Genomic DNA, 25354 nt, shown 5'->3' with positions numbered 1-25354 from the left:
TGCCAAAGTGACAAAACAAGTTATATTAAATTAAACAAATGGCATAAGCATTGCTTGATAACACTCATAAAGCTACACAGAGCAAAAATGTTAATTCCCAGAGAATGAACAGAACTAGAAGTGAAGGTCCAAACCTAGCTATAGTGAAGAGACTGCGTTTCTGCAACTTTGCCACTTTTGTATAAAAATATATAGTATTATTCTATAACAGATGTAATTTTAATATGTCTGGTTATGTTTCACTATCAATTTATTATAATTTATAAAAAATAGTCTAATGATGCTTTTTAAATAAATTGAAAAGTTTTATTGCTCTATTAAAAGTTAATTACAATATAAATGTTTGTTCTGATCAGAACACCACACACTGGACTCCTGCACCTTTACGTTCCTCTTATTGCACTTTAAGAAGTCAAAGTAAAACAGACATCACGAGTCACGATTGATCTCACACATGGTGATGTGAGAGAGAGGGACGCAAACTCAAACCCGCTCATCTCTAACTGAGGCTGCACAGGGGCCCTGCTCAGGGGCCCGGGACAGGGGCCGCACACTGTACACTCCAAAGTTTCACATCAGAGGTTCTGGACGAGACGGCGCTCGTCCGGACCGGATCTCCGCCTCTTAGTGACCCGGGGCATAGACGCCGCCTCACCGGCCTCACCTGCAGCTGACACTACGGGGCTGGTGTAAATGTGAAGCTTATTATCTTTCATTTAGACACATTATTGTGCGCGGGGCAGAGCTCTCGTCGCCTCCAGCCTGAGCGAACTAACGTGACAGACTCGTGTTGTTTCAAACAGCAGCATTAACCGTCTCTTTGTAAGATAAGTTCACTACCTGGAGAGTGTTGTTGAGTTTGCAGTTTCTTTACATCGTCAAGAAGTTTCTTCTTTCGTTTTTCGGCATCGGGGGGATATATTCCTCTGGACATGAGGACCACGCAGGGACCACGTTCTGTTGTGTTTATGTTTTGCTCTCGAGCTCCTCGCGCACAATGAAGTTGCCCAATCAGCGCAGGTTTGGTGTCTCGGTTGCCAGATTGTCATTACAAATAAATGCGGTTTGTCCATTATATGTTACCGCTGTGTGCGCTGCCGCGCCAGCAGTGCTACTACACTAGTGGCGCACGCTGCGCTTGCACTTCGCTTAAGACGGGTTGCCAGATTGGGGGCCCTATTAACGCCTCGAGGCCCTACGCGGCTGCTTAGTTCGCTTATAGGCTGGGCCGGCCCTGCCCATAACATCAGCATAACATTTTGGCTATAGCCAAAAGACTATTAGTCTTACATCCAGGCACAGGTCAGCTGTAGCCCAAATATCTAAAAACACTAAAGGATTATTCCTTGCCGTTTTATCCGAGATTCTGCAGAGAAACTTGTTTAATCTACATTTTTCCATCAAGTCTTTGTCGCCATCTGTTGGTGGATTGAAAGTATTACAAATACAGCAATACATAGAAATGCCGCCAGATGTCGCAGTTGTGGATTGTATTTTTCTCCCATTATAATCACGCTTTTAAAAGTAAAGAAAAATCGACGTAAGTATTTAATCGTAACGCAGTTTGGTTGATAGACAAATTGTCCTCTTAATGTTGCTCTGACATAACTGCACAGACATCTTTAATCAAGTTAAGTAAATGTATAACACCCTTTGACTTGAATAACGTATACAAATGTAAGTCTGCACGAGTAGGTTTTGTGAAGCCTTTTTGTGGCATCATCAATTGTTCAACTCTAACCAGGATGGTCCCAGTGAGATTGGGCATCTCATTTATCTTCATTATTTTTAGTAGCAGGTGTATTCACAAATTGTAGCACTTCAAATGTATAAATCAATGCAACAGCCCTCAGGCTTCCCACTACATTGGTCCAAAACAAAAGTGATGTAACAAAATCTTATTCCAAATCTCTAAAAAAGGTCTGGCGGCTCATAACTACTTATTTCCACGGATTCACTTCATGTTTTGATGTTAAACTAGCCCCATCAGGCTGAGAAATAGATTTATGTTAGGGGCCAGGGGGGCCCTTATCTAAAAAAGTTAGGGGCCCCCCAGCAATTTCAGGGGCCCACAAGCGCGCGCGGCATCATAAGAACAAGATAAATGTGTTTTAAACCTCGTTATTAGCATGCAAAACACTTTAAAATACGTATCTTTTATTTGATATGAATAGCACAAATACTGAATTCCTATTAACCAGAGATGATTTTTCAATACCGTTTAATTCAACACGTTTCTTAGATACAAAATAAATACTGTATACAGCATTTGACACAAGGAGATCTTGTGGAATATATAAAATCACAGCCTACAAGGCTTCTTGCTCCTCTCGTTCCAGAGGTGAATGGCAGGTAGTGGATCAAACAGGGGTACAGAGGGTGTCTCCAACCTGATGGTGATGGAATCTGTCACGCTGACCTGTAAGGTGGGTCCTGTAGATGGTCTTCACTAGCTTAGTGGCTGAATCCCCGTTCACAATCTGCTGAATGTGCTGGAAGTCAGGAGCAAGTCGACTTGTCATATTGATGCCAGGGGAAAGGTGTCCCACAACTCCATATATTGCCTGTCCCTTTCAGTCTGTAACTTTTGTCTTTTAGGTGGTGGAGGTTCCCCCCCCCTTCAAGATACTTCCATATTGATATACAGCTTTTGTTGCAAACAACTTTACTCAGTCCGCAATTGTCTTTTTAGAGATTGACGCCTGCCAACCTAGATCACTTTGAGCAGAATTAGACCAGGCATTCCCGAGTACACCTGAACGCGACGGTCTCAGATGCCTGCTTTCATCGAATTTAGATCTCGGCCAATGGGAAGCGAGAATACTGCAAAGTGGCATGTCTGAAAAAAACTTAAGCGTTGATAATGCCCCAAATTACTAGTTAAATTTAGATTTTTTTTCAAGGAATTTCAAAACAAACCCCGGGCCCGCCAGCGATTTGAGGGCCTACGGACCCATGTCTATTTCGCAGCCTGAACACCAGAATTATATATTCAAACTACCAATGGTTTGAGGACAGATTGAAAATTCAGGACTGAAACATTTAAACAATGTTTTATTTATTCAATAGTGAGAAAGTCCAAGAAGTCAACATTTGAGTTGTTCCACACCTAGAATTTCTGGAACTGTTTCTTGGCTCCTGCAGCCTTTGTGACTTTGAGGACATTGAACCTCACAGTCTTGCTGAGTGGTCGACACTCTCCAACGATGACGTTGTCTCCAACAGTGACGTCCCTGTAGAGAGAGATGCAGTGAGGACAAGTACAAAGCAGCAACATGAACAGATGCTATGATAAGATGCATCAGCAATGCCATAAGGCACTTTCGTCAAAGCCTGAGCTTGGAAGACCATCGTGAGAAAAACATCATTTGCAACCAATTGTAACACACTGAAATGAAAGGTAATCACTTTCATTAATAGTAATTGATTTATACCTGAAGCAAGGTGAAAGGTGGACAGAGAGGTTCTTGTGCCTCTTCTCAAAACGGTTGTACTTTCGGATGTAATGCAGATAGTCGCGTCTGATCACAATTGTCCGCTGCATCTTCATTTTGGTCACCACACCTGAAAATATGCAGATTTAGTCACAGTTCTGATTGTAAATGTAACTACCATAGAAATCACTGGACTACATCAGCATTGCCATTAGGCATTATCGTCAAAACCCAGTGGGCTTGGAAGACCATCGTGAGAAAAACATCATTTGTAGTGACAATTAAAGCCTATTTACCACACTTCAAGTGTACATGTGCCATTAATGCTACGTCTTTAACTCACCAGAGAGGATACGGCCTCGGATGGACACGTTTCCAGTGAAGGGGCATTTCTTGTCAATGTAAGTGCCATCAATAGCCTGAAAGCAGAAAAATGTATAGTTCAGCAACATTGTGCAGTTTAACATCTTCACATTTAACTTTAAGCTGATCTTGAATGCATCAGTGTTGCCATAAGGCCTTGTCGTCACAACCCTACAGGCTTGGAAGACCATCGTGAGAAAACATCACTTGCATAAATGAATAAGTGTTGAAAACAATCATTACCTCTCTTGGGGTTTTGAAGCCCAGCCCTACACTCTTGTGATAGCGGGGGAGCTTTTCCTTGGCCTCCTTGCCACCATCAGTAGCCAGAACACGCTTCTTGTTCTGGAAGATGGTGGGCTGTTTCTGATAAGCCCTCTCGGTCTGCGGAACAACGGAGAACAAGTTTAGTATTTGAAAAGCTCTTACTTGCGATTAACATATACGCCGAAACCAGGATCTTGCATATACAACTCTTACCAATACTAAACAGCGCACAGAACGTCATCATTTAACGATTAAGTATTGGTCAAATAACAAAATAGCCTATTGTCACCACATTATAGCTGGAAAACACGCTAAAACGAACAGCAAACGCTTTGGCTAACTTGATAGCATTGTTGCTAAATGAGCGTAGCACGAGGGTGAACCGACTAGAAGCAACAAACTCTTTTCGAGGCTTGTAAGTGACAAAAAACACAGCCACGACATAGACAAGCGCCTTATGAAGACGTATGGTAAATACGAGTACAGGCAAATGCGTTGAAATGCGTAAATTTGTTGATTAAAAGCCCAACGCCGTTTCCCCACACGTACTTGTGCGTCCGCCATTTTCGCGAGCCGAGTCAAAGAGGCCTAAGAATGCGCGAGGCGGACGGAAGACACAGAGGACCGGAAGTTACATTTATAGTTGAATCCGAAAATATAAAAAAAAAAAAGAAAATAGTACCATATAAATCATTATATTGTGATCGGTTATTGGTAATTTGTTAATCTGTTAAATTATCTATTTATTGATTTCGATTTATCTCGCCTCCAACCTCCAACCCAATATTATTGAAACGAAATTAATATAGTGCCATGACATATCTAATTAAAACAAATGTGTATATTATTTTTGTGTTTTTGTATTTTACCATTTACGCCAATGCATTTATTCCACGAGTCTCAAAATTCGAACGTGGAATGTTTTGTCTGTATTGTATTAACTGTTGTATTCATCATAATTATGTAATAGTAAGTAAATGTGGATTTATATATATTTTTTAAAGGTGCCCAATAAAATAATACAAGGCATCAGACGTTCTGGAGTGATTTTTTGGCCGTTACAAAAATAAATTGAATTTAATTGAAATTGAATTGAAGAACATGCATGGAGAAACACGAACTTTATAATAAAATGATGAAATGCAAGACTTATTGTCACATCACATATCCAAGATTATTTTGTTCAACTGAATAAAAAAATAACATTTCTTACAGAACAACACAGCACGTCACGTGATCGTGTAGTTATTTTGTCAAACACAGAATCAAGATGGCGTCGAGGTCGGGAGGAGGCGAAGAAGGTACGAGTTGGTTTGATTAAAAAAAAATCATTAAGTTTTTTACAGTGTCATAATTCGAACGTCTGTCAATGTGTAACGTAGTTTTATCTGACATTACTGACATCACAAAGTATGTTTTGTTAGGACTTTACTTTAGTTGACCAGAGGCTAACGGTAAACAAGGAAAGGTGGCTAGTCTGCTAACATGGTGGCTCTTAGCTCCTCTGCATTTCTCACAACTTAGTAGCTTAGTTTACTTTATAAAGACAGCGATTGTCCAAATTAAAGCAAATTGACACTAAATGTATTGTTATTGTTCGAGGGAAAAGTGAGCAGCGACTGTAAAGTAAAAACTCAACGATATATTCTATTCTTTAACATTACCAATCATTTATGTGTTTTGAAGTTCAGCACCCTAAGTAGAGATATTGTGCCACTTTCACATATATTTCTACATGTAATAGATTAGATGTCTTAGTCATGTACAAGTTTTCAAGCAGTGAATGAAACCTCTAGTCTACATGCTGCCAGTTAATTAATACGTTGCGAAAATGTATCACAATTATGCAGACTACACTCTGACGACAGGTGTATGAACCAGTGGATTAACTCTCACTGCATCCAACAGATCAGTGTCTGGATGCAAAACAACTTTCTCCGGCTGAACTCAGACAAGACTGAAATCATAGTCTTTGACTCAAAAAAACAAAAAGCTCTAAAACCTACAAATCAAGTTAGAAATCTGAGGGTACTCAATCTTGAATTTCAACAGCCACGTCAAAACAGCCCAATAACCTGCAGCTTTTTACAATCCGAAAACATTGCCAAAATCAAGTATAGTGTCTAAACCAGATTTGGAGAGACTTATCCATGCGTTTGTCTCCAGTAGATTAGACTGCTGTAATCGGCCTCTGCCAACGAGTTGTAAAACAGCTGCAGTACATCCAGAACGCTGCTGCTCGGGTCCTGACTAGAACCAGGAAGTACGATCACATTAGTCCTGTTCTCAGGTCTCTGCACTGGCTCCTGTTGCTCAGAGAATAGACTTTAAAGCAGCTCTGCTTGTCTCTCTATGGCCTAGCACCAAAGTCCATCTCGGCCATGTTAGTGCCATATGAACCATCTCGGACTTTGAGGACCTCAGGGTCAGGCCTCCTGCTGGTGCCAGAGTCAGGACTAAACATGGACCGGCCTCCTGCTGGTGCCAGAGTCAGGACTAAACATGGATCGGCCTCCTGCTGGTGCCAGAGTCAGGACTAAACATGGACCAGCCTCCTGCTGGTGCCAGAGTCAGGACTAAACATGGACCGGCCTCCTGCTGGTGCCAGAGTCAGGACTAAACATGGACCGGCCTCCTGCTGGTGCCAGAGTCAGGACTAAACATGGACCGGCCTCCTGCTGGTGCCAGAGTCAGGACTAAACATGGACCGGCCTCCTGCTGGTGCCAGAGTCAGGACTAAACATGGGGAATCTGCGTTTTAGTTTTATGCAGCTAAAATCTGGAACAGTCTTCCTGAAGATGTGAGACAGGCTTCTACTCTGACAATGTTCAAATCTAAGCTAAAAACAGTTTTGTTTAGCTGTGCATTTGACTGAAATGATTTTCTTTGCATTCTTCTCTTTTATGTCTTAAACTGTTTTGTGATTTCTCTCATGTCTTTGTGATTTAAATGCATTTTTACCTGTTGTGTGAAGCACTTTGAATTGCCTTGTGTACGAAATGTGCTCTACAAATAAACTTGCCTTGCCTAATACAAATAAACGTGTTTGAATGAGAAGAACCAGTCAACTCACTTAAAACAACACTACCGGTAAATAAAGGTTTCATATACACATAAAACAAACATCTTAATACAGCTCTACCTTTTATAATTTCTGTAATTATTATTACCAGTTCTTTGATATCTTCATGGTGTAATCCTACTATCCATATTACAATTTGTCATTTTATCTTTTAGGTAAAAATGAGATGCTTGAAGTTGGAGCCATCTTGTTAAAAGAGTAAGTGTTTAATGCCTATTGATTATACACATTATTTAATAGTTGAAGTTAACAGTGTTGTGTAATTATTATATGTATTTTTAGTTTCATATATGAGCGAGTCAGAAGACATGGCGAGGGCAACACTGAGATCACAAGGGAGCAGTTGGGAGGAAGAGAACTGTTTGACCCTAACCACAAAAAACTTGCCCAGTGTCTACAGCAGATTGGTGACGAACTGGATGGACATATGGAACTCCAACGGTAACTCGGATTAAGTATTCAGCATAGGGTGGGGCAACATGTTAATCAAGAGGTTTACAGCCAATTTCTGTCAGTAGATTCAGGAAATTAATATTGAAATACATTTGTTTGTTTTTATTGTGACAAAACAAAATAGGGGGAAAAAAAAGGTGTTAATGGTCAATATATGCGGAATAGCCATCTAGCTTTTTAGTTCTATTGCCCAGCCCTAATTTGACATGACATTGGCGGGAAAAACAATGCTCTTAAATAAATGTTCTGTCCTTTTCCCTCTAGGATGATATCAGACTCGTCACTTAGTCCAACAAAGGACATTTTTATGAAAGTTGCCCTTGAGATCTTTTCAGATGGAAAGTTCAATTGGGGAAGAGTAGTTGCACTATTCTACTTTGCTTGTCGACTTGTCATTAAAGTAAGTATCTTGGCTTTTTTTTTCTTTTTCTAAGTACTGGTGATAACGACAACATAACATATTTTATTATTTTTGTAGGCTCTTGTGACTAAAGTTCCTGATATCATTAGAACAATTATCAGCTGGACCCTGGACTACCTCCGTGAACATGTGATCAACTGGATCAGAGACCAGGGTGGCTGGGTAAGAAGCTGACGCACGTGAAAGGTTTCTGTCAACTATTGTTAACTTATTTTTCATATACGTTTCTTTGATTTATTTATTTTTAAGGAAGGAATTCGTTCTCATTTCGGCACACCGACATGGCAAACCGTTGGTGTCTTCCTGGCTGGAGTTCTCACCACTGTTCTTGTAATTCGTAAAATGTAAAGAGTGGAGAAGCAGACGGATAAAGGATTGAAGACTCGTGGAGGGGGTATAAAAGAGGGCAAGAGAGACTCGACAATTTAGCAGTGCACGAATCACTGCAGACTCAACTGTGGGAGGTTGGCAGATGGGGGAAATACATTTTTTAGTAATTTATTTTTTATGGTACCACGGGAATTGTCACTGCAGTCCGTTTTTTTTTTTTTTTTGTAGAATGATTCAGGACAGGTGGAATGACGTCTGTTTCAGTCTCTTCACATTTTCATCCTCATTTGCATTCGTTGTTTGTTGTTCTCAACTTCCTCTTCTTCATGGTGTCTGTATGCATCCTCATGCATTTGTTTACTGGTGTATATCAACATCTGATGTGGTTGAATAAGAGAATCTGGTTATTTATTTTTGCAAAATTGTTCAAATCAAAAAAAATAAAACTTTAAATTTTTTGTTTCAGATGTCATACTGTCAGTGCATGTATTGAGGAAATGTTATGTTAATGATATCTAGTTTATAATAGGATGGTTAAGATGTACACTGAAATGCTTCCCTTAATTTTGGCATGTGGTCATGATCAGCACCGTGGCCTAAATGTCTCAAGCCTACACGAATTCTGCCTATGTTTTTGCTTTGTGATGCAGAGCAACGCACAATGTTATTTCCTGTTGGCAACCAGGCGGTTGCTCTGCAAAGAAAGTGGACTGAATTGCTCACAGATGCTTACCTCAAATTTTCTAAGTACTGTATATTGTGAGCTATTGGAACAATCACTCACTATTCTTTGGTTGTCAGTTGTCAGTGCCTTGATGTGTTTTTTTTACTCAAAATTTTCATATTCCAAAATGTTCACATTTTCTATCACATTTGTAAAATGCTTCAGATTTTCTCCCTAAAATCCCTTTGCAGTGATTTTGTATGTTGTAAAATGGAAAATAAAAGCTTTAATAATTATTGTAAATAGGACTGTCAATAATTTCGCTAGTCAAAGAAATATATTCTAACCATATTAATGTTCTATAAAACAAAAAAATCTGAAAAACAGTCTGGACCTCTTGACATATTATGTATTGTGTAATTATTCATGACGATGCAAAGCTACATTATTTTATAAATTACACCAATAGATCGAAAAGTCAACAACCACATATTTAAAAAGCCACATTTATTCACTTAGTAACATGTTTTGGAAATTATGTACCGTGGTTGGTGAAAAAACACATTTGAATTTAAAAAAAACAAGTTGATGAGGCATGGAGAAGAGGGATTTCATTTAAACGGTGGAATATGTTCTTCATCTGGTCTCTAGAATGCCATCTTTGATCCTCCATCTCCAGGTGGGACTGAAGTCAGGCGCAGACACACAGCAGAGCGCAAGTCCAGACTCCAGCACCTCCTCAGCGTGACCGATCTGTTGGCCTGTGTGCATCTCCAAAGTGAAAACCCTCTCCGATATCTAAAAGAGTAGACATAATCCCATTAGTTCTGCTCTCCATGTACACAATATTTAAAGTTGCATTATGTAACTTCTAAGGCTGTATTCAAAATTCTTGAACCAAAGAGAACCATATGCTCTATCTAGCGATAAGTCAGCTAAAAGGTTTTGTCCCTCTGGAACTTTTCCACATTTTATCACGTCACAACAACAAACAAAACACACTGTGGCACATAATTGTGAAGTGGTAGGAAAATTATACATAATTTTCAGATAAAAACTGAAAAACATGCAAAAGTATTCAGCCTCTCAGTGTTAATACGTATTTGCACGTATAGGTGTGTCTACGATCTTTGCTCACGTAAAGACTGACATTTTTGTCCATTCTTCTTTGCAAAACAGCTCAGTCAGAGTTGATGGAGAATGTTTGTGAACAGCAGTTTTCAGATCTTGTCACAGATTCTTGATTGGATTTAGGTCTGGACTTTCACTGGGCATATTGTAGCTCTGGCTTAATGCTGCAGCTGTCTGTTCTGCACTCTGTTTGTTTTTCGCCACACAAAGCAATTTGCTTTTAGGCCAAAAGGTTAAATTTTGGTCTGATCAGACCAGAGCACCTTCTTCCACATGTTTGCTGTTTCTCACACATGGCTGGCTTCTGGCAAACTCATTTGTGTAGTGCATGACTAATACCGGTAATTGTCCTGTGGATAGATTCCCTGTCCACCTGAGCTGTGGATCTCCGCAGCTCCTCCAGAGTTAACCAGCCATGTCTTGGAAGGTTTGTAGTTGTGCCATACCTTTTCCATTTCTGGGTGATGGATTGAACAGTGCTCCATGAGATGTTCTCCATAACTTTATCCCTGACCTGTCTGGTGTGTTCTTGTGACTTCATGATGCTGTTTGCTCCCCAACAATCTCTTAACAAACCTCTGGCCTTCACAGAACAGCTGCATTTATACTGAGATTAGATTTCACACACAGGATGACTCTATTGTATCACGGAACGAACACATTTGCAAGCCACTGTAGATCAATTAAATGCAATAGTGTAAAACTTGGCAGACAGAGCAATAGCATCTTCATAGAGACTAGCAGGTGGCAATAGAAAAGGTGCACCTAAATTAATGAAACACATTTGTAGGAGCAGACCTGATCACTGATTCCTGTGGCGATGTGGCCCACTGTCACGCGCCGGGCCTCTCTGATCCGGATACTTTGACGACTGAAGTCTTTGATGCACACGTCCACTCCTGAGCGCAGAGAGACAATACGAGTCAATTAAAGTTTCAAATGTTTAAATACCACAAAACTTGGCTAAATTATTCTTGCCTTCAAAACAACTGGGAGGTGGAAATTGTGAGGGGCCGAGAAAGTCCATGCTGAACACTTGTCCATCTGTCTGGCTGTTACAGGAGAAAACACCGGAGCTGAAGTCGTCTCCTGGACTGAGGGACCAGCGGCCAGAGTCCTGTTTGAGTTGCAAATGTAAGAAAGACCATGTAGTTCACAGCAACAATTGTAATAACGTGCAAATTAACCAATACTCCCCAAAAAATATGTGATCAGAAGCCCCAGGACAAATATTTAGATTCAGATCCAAACCATTGTGTTTTCATAGACTGTATACTGTTTTAAACCATACTTTAGAGACCGGCACGGGTGATCCATTCACCAGCGTTGCTCTGTAACTCACATGGTTCAAAGCGCTGTCATGTGATAAAACTCTAGTCCTTGCGTCTCCTCTCACCTACTGTTTTCGGAGCGGACACGCACTCTGACGTGACGCACACACACGAGGCACTGCCCTCGATCACCTCTGTTTCCTAGAGCAGACTCGCCATTCTGGCTCACAGTCTGACGGCTCCTTACGGGCCTGTTTCCTGTCATTCAGGAGAGCTGAGGTGTTTATCAGGCTCCCGAATCAGGTTTCTACCTTACTGTCCATGTCCACAATTCTCTCGGTTTGGTCCTGGTGTTATACTCGTTACTCCTGATGTAGATTGGGTTTAATCCTATGCTATGTCGTCAATATTTGTGTGTTTAGTGCCCATTTAGTCCCAATTTGATGTGGTGCATGCATCTGTCAAAATAGACTAAATCCAGACGAAAATCCTAAAATACTTGATGTATTGATGCCACAGACAATTTCAATACCAATCAAAATAAAAAATAAAAAAGTACAATTTTAGTAGCTAAAAAAGATATAAATAGCTTCATATTGGGCCTATTACCTTTTTGTCCCACGGGTCTCTATTGGAGTAGTCGCTGCTGATACAAGACAAGAGCTGCTCCTGCATCTCAGCCGAATGCAGCTGTGACAGGCTGCTCAAGTAGAAATCTGAGCAATAAATATCCAGAAAACACGTTAATGTAGGAACAATACAGTAGAATTAGTTTATTAACAGCATTCTCACCTCTTTCCAGTTTACGCAGCTCCAGCTCTGGCACAGTGGTGACCTGGTTTCTCTCTTTCTGAATGTTTTCGATGAATGGGACTTGAACACACAAGGCAGAGCCCAGGGCCAGTTGATCAGACTTGGGGTTGTCATCTCCAATTCCTCTCTTTGGCTTATCCAGACTCCACACTTTATCAGATTCTGGACGTTCTTCTGTCTCTTGAACACTGTTGTATGAATGGTCAGGTGGTTTGTCAACATTGTACAGGGGCTCAATGTAAGGTCCCTTAACGGAGCTAGAGAGTCCTCCCACTGCAATTAGAAAGCACATTTTAATACTTCCAACAGGAAAAACCTAAAAAAAAACTGTTTACAATGGATAATATCATAGTCATGTAAAATAAATCATACGAGATATAGTGGTAAATCAGTACATCACATACTGCAAACTAGGGTTCAGAAAGAAATGTGAATCGGATATTAGTTTCAAGATAATGGTTTAAGGTGAGGCTAAAATATATAAGGCAATAAAAATTCACTTTCAGTCCCTGCCTTGGTGTGAGCTAGATTGTTGCATCTTCAATACATACAGACAACAATCAACATTTTACTTATCTGAATTTTACTAGTATTTTGTTTTAATGCCGGATGGTTAAACTCCCACATGAAACCATTCAAATGACGCACCTTCTTGTAAAGCTCTGGCAGTTTTGAGTTTGAGTTCCGACGCTGCGGCTCTTTTCACTGGGTCCTTGTGCAGACCGGCTTTGAACACCTCGGCAGCGAGCGGGCTGCAGTCGGACGGGACCTCTCCCAAAGGTGGCGGCTCATTTGCGATCTGAAACAGTAACAAAATCATGATTTACCATTTTAATTACATATCATGTCCGGCGTCGTGGCGTAGTGCAGTTTGGTGTGTGCGTGCTTCTTCTAGTCGACTGATTTTGTCCAGTTTAAATCATGTTTTATGTTTCCTGTTTTAGTCCTGCACAAGGGGATCATGATTGCAGACTAGGTTTACAGCATTACTATTTATTGGTTTGTTGCAGATTCATCAGTCTTTGTCCTTATTCATTGCAAGCGAACAAGATACTAAATAAACAATGTGCGTTTGCGGTTTGATGAAAAAAAATGTCCTAGTTTGTGATCATCTACAACGCCAATAAAGCGTATTCTGCTCAGTCCTGAGTTTGCACTGGATTAGTTGTGAACATGTATTTTGTTGTCTTTTTGTTGTCATGACTTGGCTTTATGTGTTGTAGTTTTGTCCTGTTTTGGCTTCTGTCCTATCCTTGTTCAATAATGCTCATTTTAGAATAGTTAAGTTTAATAACTGCTGGCTTATGACTTACCTTGAGGTACAGTCGACAGGTGTAGTATCGAGTCCAAGGCTGGCACCCATTGAGCATGTGAAGAAACATACAGCAGCTGCTCCACACATCTGCTTTAGCTCCACGTGATTCGCCCTTTACAATTTCAGGGGCCATGTGCGTTTCTGTACCTTTCAATTCTAAAACGCATTGAAACATATATAAGAATGACGCACGAAGAAGCGTTAAATTGTATAATGCATGGAAATAAATTAACCTCTAGATCTACTAAGGCTGTGTCCTTGTTTGTCAAGTCTTTCTGCGTGTCCAAAGTCGCAAAGAAAAGTGTCTCGACCATCAGCTGACAGTAGCACATTATCAGCTGTGAAAAGACAAAAACAAGACATTCAATTGTTTCTGCTGTTAGCTCGGATATAAAATTGAAAATACAAAATTTCACACACATTTTATATTAATAATGTATGTTGACTCTATTATTACAAATGGTTTAGTACGTAGATAAAAATACATTTATTGTATTTTATTCTCACGGTGATGATTTTTAGTTTCTTTACTTTTTTGATATTTCTGCTGGTTGTTTGTATGTCTGTAACTAAAACAAGTTCCCCTTGGAGATGAAAAAAAGTAATTGTGATTCTGACAAATAGAGAGCAAAATAATGTAAAATGGATGGAGTCACTTGAAACTCCAGATCAAAACCAGATTTGCTGCACACTGTTACACATAATGGACGCCAGGTGGCGCCTAAGCTGCTATTTACCTGCACCATGTGCCAATGTTTTAAGCCTTTCCCTATAATTTCGTTCAAACCAAGTTGTTTTGATCTAGCAGTTATCCTCCCCCAGCTCTGTTGCTAACAACTTCCTGCCCCCTCGTTCTGTCTTTTCTCTCTGTCCTTCCATCTTGTGCACATGCGCAATGATGTGTCACGGTGAGTCACGCTGTGGGAAATTCCCAGCCCTACGTTTCAGCACAAATCTGGGCTGAGAAAGCAGGTGCTGCAAATCCAAACGAGACCATCATCTGTCAAAGCTGTCTCCGGCTCAAAGTTAACAGGTAGTTCAACAAGTTCAAGTTATCTGTTGATCTGTTATCAACAATACTTCCTTTATCTACAAACAAGAAGCCTTTATTGACTAATCTATGTGTCACTTTAAACTCCCCTTTGGGGTATTAAACTAGATGTTTCTGTCTCTTTTTAAGGTCATTTTAATTGTTTTAATGATAGTATATGATGAACGATACATCCAATATTTTATATATTTTCCATTTTACGATCACTCACCTCTACTTTCAAAACAATACTTATAACTACATTTTAGGACAAAGTCATTTATCCAGGATATTTGATGATATTATGATGATCTCCCATATTATTACAAATGTGTTCCTTCCTGAACCTGAGGAATTGTAGTAAAGAAAGAAAGAAAGGAAGACTGAAATATCTTCAAAACGCACCTTTTATGTCCAGATGGGCCACTCTTTTCTTCACTAAATACTCGAGTGCAGTGAAGACTTGACACTGGTAGTGGAGACTTAGGTCCTCAGGAAGACGTCCCCGCTCTGATATCAGCTGCCCCAAAGAGCCTGAAGAAGATTGGACAAGAAAATACTCACGGTGGTACACAAATCAAGCATTTAGACTACAGACCTGGGAGGACATAAGAAAGGTATGACACATTTACACACAAATTACCTAAAACGTGTAGCCATTCAAACATAACATAATCTTGCTGTGAAAATTAAAAAAAAAAGTGTATTTACCAGCTTTATGGTCCATGAAAAGGACGACATTAGGCCCTTCTCTGACTACTCCAAAAAGCTCCACCACACGAGAGGACTTGAGGGCACTCCACGCACCCACCTCCTCACTGTTGAACCTCTTCAGAGCAATCTGCAAGAATATAATGATCAGCAACGGCCAGTGAAGATTTATGTGAGTAAGTAATAAGGACAAGACATTTACCTTTTTGGCAGCGAATGTGAAACCCGTGTTCACATCTTGCGCAGTATGAACTTCCCCATAGGAGCCTTCTTTGATAAAGTCTGTGAGGATGTACTCTCTCCCCTCTCTGTATTCTGAGTCCACGGGCTGTATTTCCTACAGGATCAGGGGTAAAAACATTTGTATTCTTTCTTTTTTTGTATTTTGTACATTGACACAGATGTTAGAGTGGTTGACTACCTCTTTGTAAAATATCAATCCCTCATTTGTGTCGGAGTAAATTGTGGACAGATCCTCTTCTTGTTCCCTCGCGTCCTGCTCTAAATCTTTGAAGAAGGGTCCAGCGAAGCAGGGGTCTCCTTGGCTAACGCTGCCCCTCAGACCTGCTAAAGCTAACGAGCAGTCTCCAATACTGCTGGAGGAGTCGGAGTCGCTCTCTTGTCCATAAGAGCCCAGGAATCCACAGGCTGGGCCAGGTGTGGTCCAGGGAACTGCAGAACTTATGTTGTACGCAGGTTTACTGTAAAACGACTCTGGACTCTGCACCTCCGAGCACTCAACACTGCTACAACAAGAGCTGCTGAGGCCACTACTGCAACCCGAGAAGGACTCTTCCTACAAGCAGAAAAATCAAAATACATCTATATTATTCTATGAAGTGGTTTGAAAGATCATGTCCCAGGCAATCTAAGTAATAAGTTAATTAATACATGTGTTGTGTTCTACCTGCATCCACCGCAGAGAGCTCCCACTCTCCTGTTCAGGGACACCTGACGGCACTCGCTGCCGGTGCCGCTCTTCTCTCTTCTCAGTTTTCTTCTTGCCTTTGCGCTTCTGCTTCTTGCGGCCTTTCTTTCTCGTATTGGTTTGTGCCGAGGAGCTGCTCAGTTCCTGGATGGAAGCAGGAGCTGGAGAGGCTACATTGTTCGGCTCGGAAGAATGGCTAAATTGAACATAGAAAATATACATTAATTCAAAGTACAAAAAGATAAACGTATAAAGATAGTGACAAAACAGCCACGCACCTGCTGGAGAAGCAGTTTGGGGAAGGAACATAGCATTCGGAATAAGATGGACTGAATTCTTGAGAGTCCTGGGTTTCACCTGTAGAAATAAAAATATAGTGTGACCAACAAATGACAACTGTATCTATCAGCATCCAACTAAAACTCAAAGACAATCTTACATTCCGCCTGAGCGATGAAGCTGGAGGTCTTCAGCGGCCCCTCTCCTATCTGCTCGGCGGTCCCGTACGTCCACAGTTTTCGCAGTAACGGGTTGAACTTGATCAGGTTCATTTTGTTGCTGTTTCCATCTTCGTCCTCGTCCTCTGTGCCCTGCTCTGAAGCTGTGCAGACCGGGAACGACCCCTTCAGCTCAATCTGGGACGTCCCAGAGAAGGGGGACGTGGAGTTAAAAATCCTCTGCCTCACCGCCATTTCATCTAATGGGCCTGAAATACGAGAATGACCAATCAATGCTTTATGCCACTCTATGGAAAAAACATAAACTGATACATTATTATTCCTTATACATTGGCTTTTTCAGTAATTATTTATTCATATGCAAAATTAGAACATCAAGAATATTGTTAATCATAATAAAAAGAGACGATAAAAAAAACATACAAAAAATAGCACATTTAAGGGTCATAAAGTCATTTTTGTGTGATTCTTGAACCTAAACCAAGACATTTACAGACACGTTTAAGCACATTTCTCCTCCTCCACGAAAATATGCAGTTCTGCAGTTTCATTGTTGCAGAAAGTGTCATCATCCCTGACAGAAACGCGTGATAAGGAAGTTGTAGAGGAGGCGCGCGCGCGCTCACACACACACACACACACACACACTAACCCTAACTATCTGTGGATTTCAGAGTGATGAAAATCTAGCACTGAATGAAGAATACTGACCAAATATGATATATTTTTAATAGAAAAGTCCTCAAATATCAGTTATTTTATTAAGTTTTTGAAAGTTTTTTTAATAAGGAAGTTATTTAATGATGTTAGTCGATGAAAATTTGTATTTGTCAACTACGGTGATTAATTAGTTTAGATAATAAGGATTTAAAAGGAACAACAGCAAAAAGGAGAAGACATGAAGTGAATTACCTAAAATCTGAGAGTGAATTATGAGTTTGATCTGCATTTTTACATATAAGTACAGTTTTTACACATAAACATACTTTTTTACATGAATAAATATGCCGCTTTCTTGTACTTTTCTGTTTGAATAACTGTTTCTGCATGAACTCCCGCGCCGTCGTCATCTGGCTAGTGCAGTTCGTGTCAGATAAATGGAGATAATTAATAGTTGTGATGCCACTCATTTTACGAGATATCCTCCATTTGGTAATAGTTCACTTATTCGTGTGTTTGGTGTTGAGCAAACTTCATGTGAAACTCTGCGGCGCGCTGAAGACAGGAAACTGAGCCCTGGCGTTGTTATGACAGTTGCAACAGCGGCGGTTTACACGCACTCAACAACCTCTTTTTTTTCTTCCCCTCACAGGTAATAAAATACAGAAGTTAGGCCCCCAAACATTTAAGCACTGCAGCATTTACAGTCGGTTGCATCAGTTTGACATCTGACCACCACTTCCTCCCGGCTTTCCCGATCCCCTTGCACATGTTCTTGATATACAATAGTCTGCAAGATAGGAGCACTTTACTGCACTTTACAGCCAAGCATTGGATAACGATAACAAAGGATGAACGCCGCCCTCTTTTCATATTAATATTATTAACAAGAGAATATTAACGATGTTTCCTGGTCATTTACATTCTCTATACCGTTAATATTATTTTACGATTACTCAGTTATTGATTCAATACTAGAGGTGGGCCATAGATAAACATTTTGATGATATTGTGAATGTTGTTTTGAATATATGCAACATTTTAATACTGAGTATATCGTTTATAGAAAAATACTATGGTAAACTTTCAAATAAGGTGATATTTGCGCATTTTTGTGATTCATTTGACTGACATTTCACATTTGTCAGACAATTAAACCTCAACTAATATGTTTAAGATTTCTGTTTAACGATCGCCTGAATATCGTCATTGGGATACCCCAAAAATATCGAGATATTGATTTTGTCAATATTGTCCATCCCTGTTTTATACCATTTGATACATAGTTCAGGCAAGTTTATTTTTAGAGCACAACTCGTACACAAGGCAATAAAAAGTGCTTTACACAGCAGGGAAAAATGCATTCAAATCAAAAAGACATGACAGAAATCACAAACACCATACCATTTGTCTAGCATGTGACCAGCTTTATAAAAGCAAAATAGTAAAGCCAAGCATAAAATGTAATTTATCTAGTGGTTTATAGCTCATAAATGCAACCACTTGATAAAATAACACTTTATGCTTAGCTTTACTATTTTGGAGCACAGACTGAATTATTTCTTCTTCTGTGTTTGCTTCTCCCGACTACAGGGAGTGAAATATTGACATGTTTCGATAACGATATTCAGACAATATTTTAACAATGCATCGGGAATGCGTCTGTAAATGTCTAGCACAAAACATGAACAAATCCTTAAAAGAATCACAAACAAAAACAAATCACTTTATGGAGATTACGCTAGACATTTCTGTCTCTTTTTATGTCATTTTCTGTTTAAGTATAGACAATGTTGACTTTCTAATTTCAAAACAGCAATTGCGATATTCAACATTTTTCAATACACCTTCCACCTCTACTCACAATTATTATTTTTCAATTCTCACGATAATATAGTGACCTGAATTATCACGATTATCGATTAACACAATTAATCTTGACATTCCTGGTTTGGATGAATAATTTCTAACACGCAATAGATATAATGTGCCATGTTATTACCGTGCTATTACTGCGCCGTAAAGCCCTTATAACCTCCTTCTGATGCTGACATTTCGCAGTAAAACGCATCACAGTCATTACATCCCGATCTAGACGCGTTAGGCTTTGTAGCTTACCACACAGGCTTTTTCATTTTCATCCAATATCTTTAAGAGCTGTCTTTAAAGTCTATATTTGTGAAACGGAGGTGTTGTGCAGCTCTTTTCCACGACCTGTTTCTCTGCTGTTGGACTTCCTGGCTCGGTGGTTACGTTCACTGCTGTTTACTGCTGGCGCTGGGCCAATCAGGGAGGAGCTGCTCTGACAATGACTTATGGGAAATGCATCTCCACTTCCCCCTCATTCCCCCTCCCTCATTCCCTCCCTCTCTCCAACAAGCCCGGATAGCTTTAGTTTAGTCCAAATACACATGAGTAGTTATGTGTTTGTGCAGAGAATTGTGTCTTAGTTACGTTATAGCTGTATATTTATCAGTATAGGTGGAGAAATTGGATTAAATGGATTATTACAGTTGTTCTAAACCATCTGCAATAAGACCAGCTTCAATGACAGCCCATAAAGCGATATCTTTTGCACTTCTTTGGTTCATTTTACAGTCAATTCATTTTTTTGTTTGCTACTTAAAATACAAACAAAACATTTACGGTAATCGTTTAAACCTAATTTTGAAGGATGCCAAATATAAGATGGGAAAAGATCTAAGATGATTGTAGTGAGAGTAAAAAAGAAAAAGTACAAATATTGAGAGAAATCTAAATCTGGCTGCGTTCACACAGGGACGACTTCAAATTTGGGATTAAACTGAGACTAAATTTGGAGCTAGATTTGGACTAGACGAGATGCAAACAGGTCTAGATCAGGCCTAAAAAGGGCTCAAACCAGGACCAAACAGTGTGAAGTGTGAACGTTTGAAAGTGTGAACGTGCGTTAAGCGTACTGCTCCGTGCTGGGGTGACATTCATTTTAACCTTAAGCACAACCTTTACTATTGACATTGTAAAGGGTTTGTGACCTTTTAAACCCTGTAGTTTAAAACCTGTGGTTGACATTATGCCAAAGCACACCCACTGCAGTAAACATATTTCCAAACCCATTTCTAGGCATATTTTTAAGTATTTCATAGTATTAAGAACAAATGGCGGGCAGTATTCAAATATATCAGACAAATATCAGACAAATTTGTGTTCCTTTCAAGTACGGTTTTATTGGAGGTGGGAGATCTATCAAAACATTTATAATATTGCAATAGTTGTTTTGGGGATATTTTTTATATAATTACAACTAATAGAAATGACTGCAAAAAGAGACTGTAACTTCTAGTGCAGAGGTGGGCTAATTCATGTTTTCATCCAGCCTGCGGGCCCCCACCAGCTGTGAATAAAGCCTTATTTAGACTACAGCCACCTCTGCAAAATCAGTGGTCACTTGTGTCAGTTATTGGTAACAGACACAAACTGACCTGTGTGCACCAGCGGCCTGCACTCGCTCTACACTTTGTCTCTTCACCGAAGCACCCTCGAATCCTTCTCTCTCAGAGCACACCTCATTCCTCCGTAAGTCAAACAAACTTGCTTGATGTGCACTGAATGCAAGCGCGACCATGTTAATTATTCCCAAGTAAAACTAGTCTAAATGAACTCCACACTGTGTGCAGCAGAGGACAGGCAGGTCTGGACCAGAATCCGATCAAAACAAAGCTCATAAAGCAGCTGTAATAGTCTTGACAGGAGCGAATCATTACTCTCTGTCTTATTGATTATGGTAAACATGGATTCAGTTGTTATAGAGCAGCGGTTCTCAAATTGAGGGTCTGGGTCCAGCAGGATCGCATACCACTAAGAAAAAATTATTATGCCCCCCCAAATTTAAATAAACAGAGCACTATGAAAAAAGTTTGGCCCTCCTCAACATGTACCGTATTCTCCGAACTATAAGTCGCAGCTTTACTTATATGTGATATTATTTGTTATTTTCACACTGGCAACCGCATTTCAGAAGAAGAAAAGGAAGAAGAATGTGCACTTCCTCTACTGCCGGAGTTTGCAAAATTGTTTAGAAGTGACACAGAGGAAGAAAAATTCAATGGATTTAGTGATTTGGGGTAATACTGATGCTTTGGTAGTCTTCTTAGCATGTTCTTTATGCTATAGTTATCTGAATAACTGTTAATATGTTACATTAACATACCAGACACTTCGTTACAGTTCGTTGTCTGTGCGTCATGTAGCTGAAGGTGTTACGTTAGCATACGTACACCTATTCATCATGTTCTCTAATCTGTTATTGTTCTAAAATGCATTTCAAGATGAAATGTCTGTTCTTGGTCTTGGATTTTATTCAATAAATGTCCTTAAAAATGTGACTTATACTCTGGTGCGACTTATAGTAAGGAAAATATGGTATACTGTATATCAATGTGGCCCTCAGGAGAAAAAGTTTGCCCACTCTTGAGGGAGGGATGTTTCTAAGATAAGATAAGATAAGATAGCCTTTTTAATGTCCACACATGGGGAAATTTTGGTGTTACAACGCAGGTAGATACAGGGGGAAAGGACAGATAACTTATAGGAAGTTTAAAAAACACTCTTAATAGAACTGACCTTTTGTGGTCCAGCTACGTTTTGTACGATACCTCCACCAAGACATTTACAGACAATTTATAGCACAGTCCTGTTTTAATGATACATATTGTCTGAAAATTTAGTTTTTCTCACAAAGAGCCTAATAGTCACCAAACTCAAAACACATTCCATTTAAGATCATGCATGTGATTAAAAGAATCAACAATCAGTTAACAGTAGTTGTTTCTAAGCAAGCTAGTGGGCAACAGTTAAACGAGTGCATTGAAAGAGTGAACATAATGTGCCACACAAGTAAAAGTAAATAGGAGCATTACTATTACGTGTGTAGTTGGTTGCTACCACACATAAACACACAAACTCAAGGCTGCACATTCAGATGTGGCTATATTGAGCCGACTCGGGCCGTACACCCACACAGATTAATGAAATTCCAAAGCCTTTACTAAGAGCTGAACGAGTGGACTCAACCTGCAGACATATTCATAAACAGAAACAGAAGAATATTACTAGAAATCATATAATCATTTGCATATTAAAACTGGAAAAAGCAATGTCAGAATATTTTCCAACTTCATTTATGGTTTGGGCTTTTATTTGAATCTTTTAGACTATAAGAGCATTCTGTAGAATACATCATTCAGAATGATAAAACTTTTTAAAACTGCATTCAATAAATCTATTCAAGTAAGCAATAGATCTGTGGGAAACACTGAATTCAGTGGTTTCTCCGGAGCAAAAACTGTTGCGTCTGTTTGTAATACAGAGAAAGGTATTTCTTTGTGCAAAGTAGAAAGGGCATTGGGACTGACAGAGCAGCTAGTTTCTTATTTAAAGATGGACTGGGGCCAGTTATAAAGTGAATGCAGACCCAGACTTTGACTTATGGCCAACAAGGTCCACTACTTTCACGCAACATGAAGAAACTAGTAAGGGTTAATTAACAGCTATAGAAGATATTATGATTTTAATTTCATTTTTTACAGATAATTAGTATTAAACTATAACATACGATCATTATTTCACATGTTGTTCATTGTAAACCACAATACGGACCTAAAACGACTTAGAAACAGTTCCTTTGACTTCCTGTTCAAAACTGTAAAACTGATTCTCTGCTATTGCATTTCTCCTTAGCAAGCAGCAGGTTTTAATTTACTTGTTTTATTGTTGAAGAATGGTTACTTTACTTTCTAAACTCTTTCTCTCAAATGCAGGACAATGCAGAAATACTATATAATAAAACATGCATTAATCAATCAATTAATCAATCAATCAAAATACAACTGTATTATATGGGAAAACCATAACATGGTTACAAGCTTATAAAAGTCAATATTTTATATGTGTCTCCTTTAAAGGGGAATTATTTTGCCAAATCAATCTTTATGATTCCTGCACGTTTCGGAATCGGAATCGGAATCGGAATCAGAATCAGAATGAGTTTTCTGCCATTGTCAATGAACAGAATTCACAAACATAGGAACTTGTCTTGGTGATTCGGCGCAACATAAAACAATGAACAATGAGATAAAAACAGTTTACATAATCCTGTATCGTTTTGTTGGTGGCCAAACCTGCTTGTCAAAGCTCAATCTCATCAGATCTCAGAAGCTAATCAGGCTTGTACCTGGTTAATACTTGGGAGTGTTAACAGCATGTACGTCATATATGTTCATTAACATGCACATGTATGTTCATTAACATGCACAGTCCTGAGTTGACCAAATAAATAAATAATAGCAATTCGAGGCATGAGTGCTCAGAAAATGTCAGTTTTCACCTACCTCCTATCCCAGCCCACTGCCCTGTACTAACGTGCTTTTATCAAAAACACTTTTAGACACCGGGTCATACATGTAAGGTTCAAGACCGGTGACCGAGTGTCTAGCACTCTTGCCTCACAGCAGGCTGGGCCGTTCTGTGCAGAGTTTACATGTTTCTTGTCATGTCTGGGTGGGTTTCCTCCCCTATCAACCCAAAACATGCACAAAAGGTAAAGCTCCTCCAGTGAATGTGGATGCTTCTGACCAAGCCTAGCACAAAGATCTGGAGATGGTCCCCAGCGACCACTGCTCCTGAGGCGATGTCCCAGCGGCACTGAAAGATGAGGAATGCAGAGGAAAGATTTCCCTATGGGACAATAAAAACTAATCTAATCTATGAATGTTGTGTAGCCGTTTTATTAACAATAAATCCAAGTAAAAGAAAATGTAATGCTTGCTAGGGTGCAATTAAACTATGAAATGACTTATCAAGTCTGCTTTTCAAACATGGCAGTCAATTTATTATACTAAGCCGGTTTAGATCCATTTTGCAGTTTACAATGAACACGCTGTGAAATAATGATCCGCATATGTTATGTTATAATCAAGTACTAAAAGAGCATAATGTGTCTGCTTTGATAAAGGCTTTAAAATAGGTTGCCATACATCATTGTACACAAACAGATCTTTCATTACTACAATTATCCATCAGCCGGCCCTGCCCCCTCCCTTATCACTTTAAAGCTTGGAAAATGATTGCCAATGTTGCATGTAATAACTCACTTACAAACACTTCAACAGTTACAGCATACAACCCTATAATGCAAAATGCCTGTAATATAATTGGGCATGAGTTTATGTATCATTAAATCAGGCACAATAAACTTCAATTTGCATAGGCTTTGGGTAGATCAGATAGTATGGAAAACCCATAGACAGTGTTATACGGATTGGGTACAATTGATCCGCTTTCCCACCGGTAAGGAGACAAGGAAAAGTGGGTGAAAGTGTGTTTACAAAGCGTTGGGACCGCTTACAGTCAGTCCACTTCCTCTTCTACATGCAGCGCCATTTCTTCTCCAACTAAACGCTCGTCGTCTTTGCCAATCTTTGACAACGCACGGAAAGAAAACCCCGCTCAAAAGTAGCCACGTAATGACAATGATCAAAACACAGACACCCGCAAACACATCAAGGCGAAATGCAGATTAATATTAGAGTTAGATGGAAGTTTCTCACCCTGTGCCGCGCTTCCAGTGAGAAGACGTCGGATGGAGGCGCGTCTCTGTCAATGTTAAAGTTGTGGATGCGCTTCGGCCGCAGCATCCGCCACAATAAAGTTACAGGAAGTTGTGCGCGGCCGTTTCGCGTGGGTTTTAAAGTTAAACAAACATTAGTTGTGATTGTTAATAAAGAAAATAATAGATCAACTGACCTGATCGATCCCCATCATCAGATTATGTTCGAAAACCTGTGTAAAGACTTTTAACTTTAAGCTTTCAGCACTACGCATCTTTACCACAAGATGGAGCCATAAACCACAGAAAATAAACCTAGCAGAACAAGTAGTGACTGTAATGCAATTCAGTCACTCAATAATAATAATAAATATAGCCGCAAGCGGCAATGATCGGCCCTCGCCACGCCGCCGCCACACCGCCGCCACGCCGCAAGA

The 25354-nt window shown here is 39.7% G+C and overlaps 3 protein-coding genes and 3 non-coding genes across 7 annotated transcripts; 1 reads left to right on the top strand and 5 right to left on the bottom strand.

Moving 5' to 3' along the window:
* Positions 1–3034: 3034 nt before the first annotated feature.
* Positions 3035–4706, bottom strand: rps11 (ribosomal protein S11). The gene is made up of 5 exons (XM_072443008.1): positions 4614–4706; positions 4041–4181; positions 3778–3853; positions 3435–3564; positions 3035–3233 (listed from the first exon to the last, which is right to left on the bottom strand). Exons 1-5 carry the CDS (start codon positions 4626–4628, stop codon positions 3110–3112), a joined length of 486 nt encoding a protein of 161 aa, XP_072299109.1. The 5' UTR covers positions 4629–4706; the 3' UTR covers positions 3035–3109.
* LOC140358849 (small nucleolar RNA SNORD35) lies at positions 3293–3373 on the bottom strand. The gene has a single exon (XR_011926732.1). It is a non-coding gene; the product is annotated as a small nucleolar RNA SNORD35 (small nucleolar RNA).
* On the bottom strand, positions 3625–3708 carry LOC140358848 (small nucleolar RNA SNORD35). Its single transcript, XR_011926731.1, has one exon. It is a non-coding gene; the product is annotated as a small nucleolar RNA SNORD35 (small nucleolar RNA).
* LOC140358850 (small nucleolar RNA SNORD35) lies at positions 3927–4009 on the bottom strand. Its single transcript, XR_011926733.1, has one exon. It is a non-coding gene; the product is annotated as a small nucleolar RNA SNORD35 (small nucleolar RNA).
* A 623-nt stretch (positions 4707–5329) lies between the features above and the next one.
* Positions 5330–9318, top strand: baxa (BCL2 associated X, apoptosis regulator a). Its single transcript, XM_072443007.1, has 6 exons — positions 5330–5365; positions 7303–7345; positions 7430–7588; positions 7865–8000; positions 8079–8183; positions 8271–9318. The coding sequence occupies exons 1-6, from the start codon at positions 5335–5337 to the stop codon at positions 8367–8369; spliced, it is 573 nt and encodes a 190-aa protein (XP_072299108.1). The 5' UTR covers positions 5330–5334; the 3' UTR covers positions 8370–9318.
* A 288-nt stretch (positions 9319–9606) lies between these two features.
* On the bottom strand, positions 9607–25013 carry map3k14a (mitogen-activated protein kinase kinase kinase 14a). 2 transcript variants are annotated; one of them, XM_072442999.1, is made up of 16 exons: positions 24919–25013; positions 16654–16920; positions 16493–16571; positions 16194–16410; positions 15708–16082; positions 15489–15623; positions 15287–15416; positions 14981–15109; positions 13779–13883; positions 13544–13701; positions 12879–13029; positions 12210–12503; positions 12027–12133; positions 11125–11263; positions 10945–11045; positions 9607–9813 (listed from the first exon to the last, which is right to left on the bottom strand). In XM_072442999.1, the coding sequence occupies exons 2-16, from the start codon at positions 16904–16906 to the stop codon at positions 9652–9654; spliced, it is 2535 nt and encodes an 844-aa protein (XP_072299100.1). In that variant the 5' UTR covers positions 16907–16920; positions 24919–25013; the 3' UTR covers positions 9607–9651. The 2 variants fall into 2 exon arrangements, with proteins under 2 accessions (XP_072299100.1, XP_072299101.1); XM_072443000.1 differs by lacking the exon at positions 24919–25013 and adding an exon at positions 19451–19576.
* Positions 25014–25354: the final 341 nt, after the last annotated feature.

Source organism: Eucyclogobius newberryi, unplaced genomic scaffold, assembly GCF_026437365.1.
Source record: "Eucyclogobius newberryi isolate DKJ021-1_F unplaced genomic scaffold, fEucNew1.0.hap1 SCAF_13, whole genome shotgun sequence".
In the NCBI taxonomy this organism is placed as follows: domain Eukaryota; kingdom Metazoa; phylum Chordata; class Actinopteri; order Gobiiformes; family Gobiidae; genus Eucyclogobius; species Eucyclogobius newberryi.
Note: the sequence above shows the minus strand (reverse complement) of the source record. Positions and strands in the feature narration are given on the sequence as shown.

Coding starts and splice junctions, on each gene's coding strand:
- rps11 (XM_072443008.1), bottom strand. Junction 3,565..3,777: donor CCGAGGCCGTATCCTCTCTG/GTGAGTTAAAGA, acceptor GCATATTTTCAG/GTGTGGTGACCAAAATGAAG. Junction 3,234..3,434: donor CACCTTTCACCTTGCTTCAG/GTATAAATCAAT, acceptor CTCTCTCTACAG/GGACGTCACTGTTGGAGACA.
- baxa (XM_072443007.1), top strand. CDS start 5,335: ATGGCGTCGAGGTCGGGAGGAGGCGAAGAAG. Junction 5,366..7,302: donor GTCGGGAGGAGGCGAAGAAG/GTACGAGTTGGT, acceptor TTTATCTTTTAG/GTAAAAATGAGATGCTTGAA. Junction 7,589..7,864: donor GGACATATGGAACTCCAACG/GTAACTCGGATT, acceptor TTTTCCCTCTAG/GATGATATCAGACTCGTCAC.
- map3k14a (XM_072442999.1), bottom strand. CDS start 16,906: ATGGCGGTGAGGCAGAGGATTTTTAACTCCACGTCCCCCTTCTCTGGG. Junction 15,624..15,707: donor GATTGATATTTTACAAAGAG/GTAGTCAACCAC, acceptor CTGATCCTGTAG/GAAATACAGCCCGTGGACTC. Junction 15,110..15,286: donor TTTCATGGACCATAAAGCTG/GTAAATACACTT, acceptor AATCTTCTTCAG/GCTCTTTGGGGCAGCTGATA.